Source organism: Juglans regia, chromosome 10 (genome assembly GCF_001411555.2).
Source record: "Juglans regia cultivar Chandler chromosome 10, Walnut 2.0, whole genome shotgun sequence".
Classification (NCBI taxonomy): Eukaryota; Viridiplantae; Streptophyta; class Magnoliopsida; order Fagales; family Juglandaceae; genus Juglans; species Juglans regia.
The window spans coordinates 380,294-393,852 of record NC_049910.1 but is presented as its reverse complement, the minus strand read 5'-3'; the positions used below and the strand labels follow the sequence as shown (position 1 = coordinate 393,852).

Sequence of the window (13,559 nt, the reverse complement as noted above, 5' to 3'; positions counted from 1 at the left end):
ATGAGTGAGATTAAGTACTTCGATCTGATGATATTATAAATAAGGGCTAATTAATTCATGACCTTTATAATTATTAGCTAGCTAGGCATGTATATTAACCAAACTAGCTAGCTAACTATATCATGTACGTGTAAAAATTAGGAAGGCCGGCTGATTAATGGATGAAAAACACGCGCGCATGCAAGCTGGGATGATTATGATCAGCTGTAATATTGCATAACATTTTAGGTTTGTATATATACGCGAGGCCAGCAAGTGTGTGTGTATATATATATATATATATATATATATATATATATATATATATATAGCAGCATGCATGCATGCATATTGATCAAGACGATCGAGGATATAATATATTGCGCTTTACGGGCATCATATATGTTATTAGAGCCGCCCATGACTGATTTCACTGATCATCTGCAACTCCTTGACATTTTCCCAATTCATTAATGAAGATCGGGTCTGATCGATCGATCTCTGATCTTCTTGTTAATTAATTAATGTATAATTAATAACATTTTGGTTCTGTTTTATTTTGTCCGTATAATATTACGAGGACTGCTACATCTATAAAGAAATTATACAAAAATAATCTCACAAACTGACGTGACTTTATTTGATCCGTTAGATTTACTTTTTCAATAAAAATAATTTTATAATCTGACGAATCACATCAAAACATATCAATTTATGGAATTACTTTTATATAATCTATTTGTAGTTAGAGTATTTCTCTAATATTATATAAATCGTTGAAGTCGTACTCCTTTTTTGCAATTACCAGCTCATTAATAATCTGACGAATCACGTTAAGTCATGTCAATTTATAAAATTACTTTTATATAATTTCTTTGTGACTAGAATATTTTCCTAATATTATATAAATCGTTGAAGTCGTACTCCTTTTTCGCAATTACCAGCTCGTTAATTAGTCCTTTTCAGTTCCTATATTAATTTATAGTTTACATTATAAAGATCTTTTGCCCTCTAGCTATAGCTAGCTAGGTTTTTACCCTTTGACCATGGACGGCAGGCTGGCCTATCCCATGCATATTAATCTGCGTTGTCTTCATAAGAATTAATAGAACATTAATATAATTATTTAGATCTTTTTATGTGCAAACCTAGCTATGATCATCTGCAATATTAATTTCTATAATCCTATTTTGATCATTATGTTTATAATACAAAAAAAAAATGATATAAATTTAAGGACACACATGAATTTTTTATTAAGACGATACTATTTATATATATTCAACATTAACAAGAACAACTGCCTTGTTCTAAAAAAAAAAAAAAAAAAACCTACCTTGTTCTCAGGTGGGGCCGGCGAAGAAATTTATAAGTGGGGCCCAGACAACTAAATTAATGTCTTATGCTTATTGCCAAGTGCAGTTAAAAACCTCTGGTCCTAGATGACAAAATCATCCATCTATTATACAGCTAAACTGATGCAGGAGATCAAATGGAGGTTATCGATCACAAAGCTCCAATCACATGACGATTGGATTTGGGTTTTGTCCCTTTTCCATTCCTTTTCTGAAGCAGTACTACTCTGGACAAAGAGACAAATCCCATGCACCAAATAAGAAGAAGAAAAGGAGTACTGTCTCTGCTCTTTCTCTAGATCTATACCATTCCAACTCTTGGCCGATAATAACTACTATAGCTCGGTTTTGCATAGGAATTAGCAATACTCAAAACATATGTCATCTATCTCGATCCGTTTCAAAGAGCTTTGATCTATTATTGTGAGAGTACTACTTGTTTTGGCTTCTGGTTATTGAGCTAATTTCTTGCTCTCCTAAAGGAGAAAGATGATCAATTCCCTTTGTGGAAGCATGGGTACCCTCAAGAATAAGAACTCATGCACCAAACCCCAACAACCTTCTCCCAGTGATCATCAGTCAGTTTTCGAATATAAGAAAACTACTACTACAGCTCCACCCTCTGATCTGGAACAAAATAGCCTATCCCCACCAAGCCTCAACTTCCCAACCCTCAAATTCCAGTTGGATCATGGAGATGTTGAAATCCAATCACTGGAAAGTTCTCTCTGGGAGTCCTTTTTCGCTGATCAGTTGGATGGCGATTTTATGATTTCGTCACCAGTGAGGAATTTGCCATCACCACAAACTTCGACTTACAATTGCAATTACAACTATGCTCAGGCAATGCAGGGGCAGATCAGTCTCTCAGGGTGCTCTCCTCCTCGATTCTCGTCTCAGATTGGACCATTTAGCAGCACCCAAAAAGGAAAGGGACTTAGCCCACTCCAGAAGGTCTTCAACTCACCAAACAATCAGTATATGAAACCTGAGAGCCTTTCATTGTCAACCATTGAGGCCTTTTTCGACGATTATCAAAGAGATGAATTTGGAGCGTACTCGACGACAAAGATGTCAAGTATTGGAAGTTCATCGGAGTGTTTTGATCATATACCAACCATGGTTCCCGCAGTGGAAGGCATGACAATGTCCAATTCTTCAAGGTTTTGCGGTTCGGTGAGTGAAACACCGACTCCAGGAGGTTCTCAACTGATCCAAGAGAGGGATCTTTATCAAATGAGCTCTATTGCGAGTGCACCATTATCGCAACAGTTGGAACATGAGCGCCAGCTAGAGAAGCAACCACGGCAAAAGCAGCCACAACCACAACCACAACCACAACCACAACACCAGCAGAACTACCATAACAGCTTAATAGTGCCTCTTCCTATTGACACTGAGCAGGTGAATTTATCTCCCTCAAGTGCAGCCAGATTTTTTAAGTGGATTCTGTAGCACGACGACGGACGCGTACGTTGATGTTGACTTTTAACATTTTGAGTTGAAATCAAGAGGAGGAGAGACACCACTTGACCTATAAAAGCAAGTGGTGTTAAAAGTCTTTTCCAGTGCTTGATATAATATTTTAAGTGGATCATTTTCGTTTAATTTGGCTCCATATCATGATGATATTTTAAGGGAATCACTAATCTCCAGTAAAAAAAACAAGGTCCATTCTTTCCCATCTTAAACTCCATGTGTTTTCACAACATGCATGCAGGAACAAGATAGCGGCCTTCGGCTGGTGCACCTTCTACTAGCATGTGCTGAAGCAGTTGCGAAAGAAGACTACATGTTGGCAAGGAGGTACCTCCACCATCTCAATCGGGTTGTCACGCCTCTCGGCGACTCCATGCACCGGGTGGCCTCCTGCTTCACCGAAGCCCTGAGTGCAAGACTAGCTGCCACGCTTACCAGTACGACTAAAACCAGCACGTCCATCCCAAAGCCCTTCTCTCCTTTCCCACCAGACTCGCAAGAAATCCTCAAGATTTACCAAATCGTCTACCAAGCATGCCCTTATATAAAATTTGCTCACTTCACCTCTAATCAAGCCATATTTGAGGCCTTTGAAGCAGAAGAACGTGTACATGTCATAGATTTAGATATTCTTCAAGGCTACCAATGGCCAGCTTTCATGCAAGCCCTAGCAGCACGACCTGGTGGGGCTCCATTTCTCCGGATAACGGGCGTCGGACCCTCCATGGAGTCCGTGAGAGAGACGGGAAGGTGTTTAACCGAGTTAGCTCACTCTCTTCACATCCCTTTCGAATTCCACGCCGTGGGTGAGCAACTAGAAGACCTTAAAGCCCACATGTTTGGCCGACGAGTCGGTGAGGCCCTAGCAGTAAATTCTGTTAATCGGCTCCATCATGTCCCTGGTAATTGTCTCGGGAACTTACTGGCAATAATAAGAGACCAAGCTCCGAACATTGTAACCCTAGTGGAACAAGAAGCAAGCCATAATGGCCCGTACTTTTTGGGTAGGTTTCTCGAGGCACTGCATTATTACTCGGCTATTTTTGACTCGTTGGATGCAACGTTCCCACCGGACTCTGCACAGAGAGCGAAGGTGGAGCAGTACATATTCGCGCCGGAGATACGAAACATAGTGGCGTATGAAGGGTCAGAGAGGATAGAGAGGCATGAGAGGCTGGAGAAGTGGAGGAAGCTAATGGAAGGGAAGGGATTCAGGGGGGTGCCACTAAGTGCAAACGCGGTGACACAGTCGAGGATATTGCTGGGTTTGTATTCGTGTGATGGATATAGGTTGACAGAGGACATGGGTTGCTTGCTCTTGGGATGGCAAGATAGGGCCCTTATTGCAGCTTCTGCGTGGAGATGCTGATCAATCATGTATATCATCTTTTGCGTCTACGACGTGCATGCATGTCATGTTTTAGGGCTTTTGTTAATTAATTAGATGTTAAATAGTTCACTTTTCTTTTCCAATATTATGTATATATATCGAATATGTAAGAGTACTACCATGCCAAAAGGAAAGAAAATTAACAACAAATTAGAAGAAATAGGCCGAAGATCAGAGGGAGGGCCGGAGGGGTTACTGGTCGACGAAGGATATGCAGGAAATGACCAGCTTAGGGATTAGGTCAGTATTAACTAATTTATAACTCAGATCGTAATTCTGTTAAACAATGGAGCTAGTTTTTTGTTTTTGTTTTTGCATGGTAATGAAATTGCAAGCTGGAGGGAGCTCGAGGCTGACCTCCATCAACTTGATTGATCCCGTCCTAGCTAGAAGATGTCGTTAGCGTTGGACTGATGTGAGCGTACGTGTTGGTGCATGGCAGTAAATACCAATTAAGGGAATTTCCACTTTCAGTTTCAAATATCTCTTAGATTAATTCTTAACTTCCGTCCATGCAAGTGATTGCTGCTGATCTTCTTCTTCTTTTTACCTCTCTCTTTATAATCCGCTGAACTTGATAGCTAGCGAAGCTTTCCCCCAGCCTCGGCCTTAGTTTGAAGAATATATCTTCAGAGCTAGCTGTGGAAAATTGACTCTCTTATTTTTTGCCGATGCTAAAATCATCCATGGAATTAATGGACCGTCTTGGATATATGACGATCAGGAGGAGAAAGTGAAACATCTGCGCTATGGGCCAAGATTACAGAGTTTGAGCCCTAAACCAGCTTAGTCATGATCGAATGAATGCGGGTACGTACTACTAATTCAGGAATCAGGGCTAGCCCATGTACGTGGCCCATTTGATTGTAAAAACACAAGCTCTCCCTAAAAAGTTAAAACAACTACTTCTCTTCTCTCAACCTTTTTTTATTAATTAATTAATTATATGGTCAATGGATATATCATTTATCCAATATTATTACGAATCCGATTACTCTTTTTTATTTTTAACCTTACTTCAGCGCTAAAGACGTTCTATCTTTGAGCTTAAGGTCGAGTTTTCGACTTTATTTGGGCATGGGCTGTGATGGACGACTATTTTGGTTCAGTGATAGGCTTACTGTTTTTTACTAATTTTTTTTATTCTATAGTTGAGTAGTAAGTGATTATTAGTAAAATTATATATTTTTTTAATAATTAAGGATGTTAAAAAATTACTTAAAAAATAATAATAATAAAATAAAAAATTTAAATATATTATAAAATAATATAAAAGTGGTAGGAATACAGTAAGCCTCTCATTATAATTATCCTTTGGTAATATGACTTTAAGTTCAACGACTATAAAACCTCTCATTATCTCAAAGTTGCAAGTAAAAGATTGAAAATTAACGATAGATTAGAGAAGAAAGAAGTCAGAGTTAACCATTTTTTTTTTTTTTTTGTCCTTTTCTTCATGTATACAGAGGAGGGAGCACTTACAGTTCTCTCTGCGACACGGTTTAGTGAGAGAACAAAGCAAACCAACAAAGATGAACAAGGTGTAGGAACTAACACATTAGTTGGTCAATAGCGTACTGTCCAAAAACACAAGAGCTAGCTAGAGACTCACAAACACTACTAGTCGTACTCCTCTTCCTCTGCATGCCTTCCTATCTCTGTGTTTATGTAAATCAAAGCCATTTAATAAATTTCAAAGGAAGAGAGAACATAATCAGAGCCAGAGAGCCCCAGCCTCCTTCAGAAGAGGGACCAGAGTGCCATTGATATGGGAGGCCATGACTCTGTCCATTGCTCCAACAAGTTTGCCACCGATGAACACCACGGGGACGGCGGAGGAGCTTCCCAAGAGTCTCATTAGAGCGGTCTCCATGTCTTTGCCGCCTCTTGGGTCCTGGTCCAGCTCATGCACAGTTGGGTTCACCCCCATTCCACAGAAGAGGCGCTTTATGGCATGGCACATGCAACAGGTGCTGATGCTGAAGATGACCACAGCGTTCTCTGAGGCCAGCCTCTCTATGCGCTCTAGTGGATCCCCCACGCTGGCAGTATTACTCCTTGTTGGCATATAGGAACCCCAACTAGACTCGGTCTGGTAATGCATATATTCTGTACTGATAAGATTAGAATAAGAGGAAAATAAAGTAGTAGCTGAGGAACGAAGAATTTATAAGGTACGTAGGCTAGTCGAAGCAATTAATATTGCAGAGAATGTGATGATAAAGACATGAGCAAATGACTGATCAGTGAGCTCGATGATCTGATGATGAGGTAGGGATGATATTGTTGGAAGCTAGCTAGCTAGGAAGGCTCGGTATTTATAGACGTGAGTTTGGGGAAGTTTAATTTATAAATAATCTGTAATTTATATTTGAAGGTTAGCTAGCTCTGTAAAGGGGAAATAAATAAATAAAGTTGGTCTGTCGACTGTTCGTAGGCGTCACCCCCGTGCAGGCAAAGAGAGGGAAAGGGCTAGAGATCTAGCTTGAGTCTTAAGTTCACAATCTGATCCTAAGAAATTAAGGAATTAGAAAGAGCAAGGGGCCGGGGTTTGATGTAAATACTGCAAGAATATCGCATGGTGGTAGTATATATTTTTTAATGCAATTGGGAAAGTTAATTAATTTAAGGAGAGAGTCGACAGGAATCATGCACAGGCCAGCCTTTTCAGAAGTGGTTGCTGCTAGTTAGACGGCTGCTCCGTCCTTGTTGTCGGCCCTACCTTGATCAAAAGGATTGAACATGGCCACCACGAACTTTTTTTTTTTTTGGCGTGGCCTTCACGCCCATTTTCAGCCCCATCCTCTTCGATTGGACCCATTAGCCTGACCTGAATTTAAATTAAACCCCATTAAACCATTAAACGGGGAAAAAAATATGTATTTAACATGAAAAGTCTCTTCAATTTTGCCTTATATATTTTGAAATTAAAAAAAAAAAAAAAAGGGCGATCTCTTGCGCGCTTGTAATTTTGTGTTTGGCAAGTGATTCTTTATTTTATTATTACTTTTTACTTACTTTTTTACTATTTATTACTTTTTATTTATTTTTTACTACTATTTAAATATTTTATTATTACTTTTTTATTACTATTCACAAACATTCTCAACACTTCTCAACACTTCTCACTACCCAAACGTTTGTATGATCAGGTGGCAAAGATAAAGTGGAATATGAAAGTGATTCCATGCCTTACACATAGGCGTTTGAGATTGATGAATATTCTCAAAGTTATACAGATAATGTATATATACACAAAGTTTTCTCTTATATATATATTTTGGATCGGGACGGTTTCTTTGCTACAGGAAACAAATCTCTCATATATTGTAGCGTAGAAGGAATATTTCATAGAGGGGTTGAGGGTTTAAATTCATACTGGTCTGGAGAGTTGCTTAGTCGCCTCAGAGGTTTTCTCTGTATGGATCGAATTGGCTTACCTTATTTGCGGACCTCATAATGGTTCCCTTGATAAGTTACTTATGGTTTAATTGCCTTATTTATTCTCGATCATTTGCATGTGTTTTTTTTTTTTCTTTCTTGCATGTTTTTTTTTCTTGTCTAGGGTTGTTTATTTTGTTTTGACCTATACTATTTTGTTTTTTTTTTGTTTTTGGATGGTTTAGTTTACGATGCTTGGGTTTTGGTTTCTTGACTACTTGTATCTCTTAGGTGTCTACTTGTAACCATGGTTTTCCACCATCACAAATGAGGGCAATCAAAAATTAGGATATCGTCCTTTTCTTAAAATAAAAAGAGATAGCTACTAATGCATAAGTGTAATTGACGTGGTAGTACTCATAAATCATAATATTATCTATTAATTATGAGTGTTGTGGACTTCCATCCATATGCATGACTCATGATCATCAATATCACTTTTGTGATTTGAGTCCATCACTTAAGAGATGCCCCATTTATTATTTTCATGGTCAGTACTAGATCATATTCTCTGATCTTTTAGTCATAAGGATTTTATGTATATATATAAATGTTGCGAAGAGGATTAAATATTCGATCGGATTGGTGGTGCATGGGAGGGGGTTGATCATGATCAAAAGGGAGATCAGAGGGGGATAAAGAATATAATAAATAGGAATCTAGCTATAAGCTTATAATTGGTAGGTAAAAAAAATGCTGACAGCTTGGGTCGTGTATGATCAAGCAAACCGCGTACTGCATGTTTGATCAAATTAATTTGAATATCCGACGTCCCTAGCTTGCTAAGCTAGCTAGCTAATATAAGATTATTAAATTATAATAGGTGATATCATGTTTGGTGGTCATGAGATGAAGCTAATAAAACGTTGCGGAATTTCCTCGTTAATAATTAATTAAACACTATTAAAGAGATTATATTGTTTTTTCCTTAGTATAACTCTTTAGATAAAATTTCCTTAATACCATAAAATACATTAATTATACTCATGTTTTTCAAGTACCATTATGGCCGATGTTGAACGTAACGATCGAAGCGCCATGCATGTAAGCATGCTAGCTTTGGGTCGACTGATCGATCGATTTAAGTTATATGGATTGTCCATCGAATTCTATATATATATATACACACACACACGACTCTTCTTTGTGATGAAAATGCATATATATATATATATATATATATATATAGGCTACAAGTGCATATGGCTCACAGCAGGCACGCATCCCTCTTAATTGTATGCTGCTACACCCCCAATGTAGTTATCATGTATATATAGCAGAAGTACATACAGTTCTCTCTCTCTTTATAATAACATAAAACTCTAGCTACAACTCATGTACGTACGTAGTCAGATTAATTTGTAACTTTAACCTTAATATAATATAGATCACCTATATATTTATATATATATATATATATAGGAAAGATATATATTTCGTTTATAATATTATTTGGAAGTTTTCCCAGAGACCGCGGATACGTGTTGCTAAAGATCATCAGAGAGAGAGAGAGAGAGAGAGAGAGAGAGATTTCATTCAATTTTAAAAAACTTTTGCACTAGAAAATGAGTTATAAGCATGCAGCAAGCACGTGATGAGGTATTAATTAAGTAGAGAGGCCAGGTTAAAGGTTAAAAGTTAACAGATTGGGTCGGCCGGGGTATATTTAGGATGTATATATGATATTATATATATATTGGTCTAGGTAAAGGCACATATATAGGAACATGTCGCCGCGAAAAGCCGGTGACACTACTGTACGTAGTGGTGTGCTCAGTACTACGACAGCCTTTAAAATCATATTCCCATGCATGCATGTCGGCAATTTGTTTACTAACTTCAATTCTTTTTTGCTAATCGAACTTGTTTTTTTTTTCAATTAATAATTTGAATATTAACTCATGAGGGTTATACGTACGTACAACATATAGCAATCTGTTATTGATCTACTCTATAATGGCATTCCAATATATATATATATATATATATAGTTAATGCGAATTAAACATATATACCTCCATATATAACTTAATAGCTAGCCTGCATGCCTCCTCAAAATTAAGAATTATACAGCCGTACGTACTCCGGTCTCGATCGGCCTCCTACGTACAAGGTTATTTGCGTTAGGGCTGACGTATACATATGAGCCAAGCTGTCACTATGTACATGATCATGGTTTATCCGTTAATTAAAGAGCTGGCCCTCCATATATATATATATATATATATATATATATATATATCAAGATCAGGCCGAGGAAGAAAGAAACGACTTTCGGATAATTTAGGCATGCAGGCAGCAACTGTATGTTTGGTGGGGAAATGTGAGGTTGTCTATTGGTCTCCCACTTGCAACACCCCCTAGCTAGCTTGGTTGAGCATGCTGTAGTACTGATCTCATGGAATTGGTGATCATGATTTTTCTTAGCAAAGTCTGACGCAACACACCTTTTGAAAATGCGACCAACCATATATACCTTTATCTATCTATCCATCTATCAATACTGCACCCATCCTTTGTTGTTGGGCCGTTAAAGCAAATGACAAGACGGCTTTTCTCAGCCTTTGCTCCTCACATCTATTTGCAAACCAGCTGACGTTTTTCCAACGTTGACTGCTTTTGCTTTTCTCTCTGTTTTTAACCTTTTGATCTTGTCCTAACCCTCCTGTTTGTCCCTTTCACTTTCAACAGTAACGTTATAAGAGTGGTGACTGGCGAGTACTTCTGTGTTTGGATTATAGCCTTGAAGGAGGGCTTCCATATTTTGAATTTTCAGTTGGAAACGTATCGATATTGGGATCTGCCGGTGTTTTTGTCTCGCATTCATGTGTTCCAGCACTGTAGTATAGGGAATGTCTTGTCTTTCTATTACTTTTTTGCTTTCTGCTCGAGTGCCTCATCAATTATCTATTCCTCATATTCAGAAGGATATTGACCCAGAAAAAAACGTTTTTTTTTTTTACGTAAATTAATCTCCAAAGTACGTAGCACTACTATATATATGTATAAGGCCAGCTTGATCTCAAGTGACTCCCAATTTTAAAGTCTCAATCCCAAAACCATGGGAACCGACTCTAGAGCCTTACAATTTTTTGACTGTAAAGAGAGGCCTCGATCGATCGGTGGTCAAACTTCTAAGAGTACTCATGGTATTTGTGCTGGCCGTGCTGAGAATAATCAAAGTACTGGACAAAGTTCTGCACTCATTTCCACCGAACCCTTCTCTCTCTCTCTCTCTCTCCAACTGATGAACCAACCTACATCCTATTGTTAATTATTAAAGGGGAAAAAACACAACCTTTTTTTTTTTTTTTTAAAGAACTTCATTCAACCATTCACAGTCTTACAAACAAAAGTGCATGAACTGTTTAATAATTATAGACAACAGGGTGGATCTTTACCATTATGAAAATTTAACAGCCATGAAGGAATTGAGCTAAGGGGTATACTTCCATAGAAACTATTGTATAGAAGCTGCCCATTGCACAAACGATTGAAATCTCGATGTATTTTTCTGGTTTCCCAACTTTGGTAGGACTGCAATGAGTTCCTGATATCTTGAATTATCGGTTGTATGGTCCAATCTGAAGTAGTTTCTGGTTCATTCATGGCTTGTAATGTCACCAATGAATCTCTAGCAATTAAGAGCTTTTTGATTTATCGTTCTGTTGCTTCCTTTACTCCAATGTACATTGCCATAGCTTTTCCCTGATTTGGATTTAAACTTTGAATGTGTCTGGTCTCGACAAATATTGGTGAGCCCTCCTCTGATTTGCATATGGCTACTGTTGTGTTGCATGTGCTTCTTATCGCCACATCAAATGTTAAAGTGTAGTGGTCTCGGGGTGTGGCTCCCCAATTGTGACATTCATTGACTTGTTTATTGCCCCATGCATCACAGTATTCTTTATAAATCTTTAAAGTGCCAGAGACGAAGTCCTCAATGTTGGGAGTAAAAGCCTCATGAATTATCTTATTTCTAAGAAATCAAATACTGTCCATAGCTATAATGGAAAATATTTGAAAGTGGTACTCATTACTGCTTTGGACGTTGAGGTTCCTAGAAGGGCTAAAAATGCAATCCATCCAATGGTTGATGTCATGATTGGCAAAGCAGGAGATATTTAGTGGCCAAGGGGAGAGTCTCCAAAGGATTCTAGTGAAAGTATATTTTAAAAAGAGATGGTTCAGAGTTTCTTCCTTATTGTTACAAATATGACACTTTATTTTCTCATCACTTATAGGAAGGAATTGTTTAAAAGAGTTTTTGTTGGAATGATGTTGTTAAGGATTTTCCAATAGCGAAATTTCAATATATCCTGGATCTTGAGCTTCCAAAGTTTTTTCCATTTGTTAGACTGATCAAGAGGCATATTGTGATTTTGATTCATTGTAATGGTAGCATAAGCAGACTTGACTGTGAATTTTCTAGATTTGTGATGGACCCATATGAGCTTATCATTCAAATTGTGGAAGTTAGTCTGAGTAAGGGGAATTTTCATTATCTCATTCACAAAATCCTAGTGGAAGAGGGCTTGTAAAAGAATTATATTCCATCTTCTGGATTATTCCATGGTTAACTCAAAAACTATTAAAGAGAGATATTTCTATGTAGAATTAGATTTTGGGATGGGCTGGAATGATGGGAGGGTATGTATCCAAGGGTCCTACCATACCCTTGCCCCTAAACCATCATTATTCTGGTAGATACATTGTGTTTGAAAAATCCAATTGCTTTACAATGCCTTCCCATATCCAAGAGTCAGTGGGTTTAGAATGTGTAGCAAAGAGGGAATTATTTCTCAAGTATTTTCCAGTGAGCACTTTTTGCCAGGTAGCTGTGCTTCCTTTAATTAACTGTCAACATATCTTTGAAATGAGAGCTTTATTGACGTCAGAGGTCAGTCTAAGGCCAAGACCCCTGACAGATTTAGGCTTGCATATGAAAATCCACGACTTTGGAGTATAATTATGGGATTTTTCAGGAGGGAGCCCCAAACCAAAATTTCATAAAAGCTCTATCCATGTTATTGGTAACAACTTTAGGAACAGAGATGGTAGACATTAAATAAGATGGTATGGAGCTAGCTACTGATCTAATTAAAGTGGTTCTTCTAGCCTGAGATAGTAACTTCGCTTTCCATCCTGCAAGTTTTTGAACAATTTTTTCTTGGACTTCTTCAAAATAAACTTTTTTTTGAGGCCTTGAAAGAGAGATGAAGTCCAAGATATTTGATTTTTTTTTTTTTTTGAAATAAAAAATTTCTTTCACATCTCTTTTGGCCCTAGCCAGAGTATTACCACTAAATTATTGGATAGAGGATTTACCCGCATGTATTTTTTGTCCAGACTAGTGAGAGTATTTTCCAAGCAATTCATGAAACTTTGAGCATTTTGTCTTGATGTTTTACTAAAGAGGATGAGATCATCAGCAAACAGGAGATGAGAGATTGAAGGGCCATTTTTGCTGATAGTGATACCCTTGAGATGACCAAGATTTTCTTCTTTTGTGATGAGTCTTATGAGAACTTCTATTCCAAGGATGAAGAGGAAAGGGGAGAGTGGATCTCCTTGTCGAAGATGTCTAGATGGATGGAGGAGTCCACATGGGTTTCCATTGATAATCACATAGTAAGAGACTACTGTGATACATTCTTTTATCCAGTTGATCCAATTGTTATGGAAACCTAGACTTGACATTATCTTCATGATAAAGTCTCATTCCATGAAATCAAAAGCTTTCTCCATGTCGATTTTTAGAGCCATAAAACCCTTTTTTCCTCTTTTCCTTTTGAGATGGTGAAACACCTATTGGGCAAGAATTGTATTTTCCCAGATTACTATGCCTGAGACAAATGTTGTTTGATAGGGAGAAATAATCTTAGGAATGATTTTCTTTAGTTGGTTTGCAAGTA

General features: G+C 37.7%; 2 protein-coding genes across 2 annotated transcripts; one reads left to right on the top strand and one right to left on the bottom strand.

Moving 5' to 3' along the window:
- The first annotated feature begins 1,823 nt into the window (after positions 1 to 1,823).
- Positions 1,824 to 4,182, top strand: LOC109001839 (GRAS family protein RAM1-like). Its single transcript, XM_018979280.2, has 2 exons — positions 1,824 to 2,738; positions 3,055 to 4,182. Exons 1-2 carry the CDS (start codon positions 1,824 to 1,826, stop codon positions 4,180 to 4,182), a joined length of 2,043 nt encoding a protein of 680 aa, XP_018834825.2.
- Positions 4,183 to 5,618: 1,436 nt separating this feature from the next.
- Positions 5,619 to 6,498, bottom strand: LOC109001874 (glutaredoxin-C1-like). Its single transcript, XM_018979364.2, has one exon. It carries the CDS (start codon positions 6,305 to 6,307, stop codon positions 5,918 to 5,920), a length of 390 nt encoding a protein of 129 aa, XP_018834909.1. The 5' UTR covers positions 6,308 to 6,498; the 3' UTR covers positions 5,619 to 5,917.
- Positions 6,499 to 13,559: the final 7,061 nt, after the last annotated feature.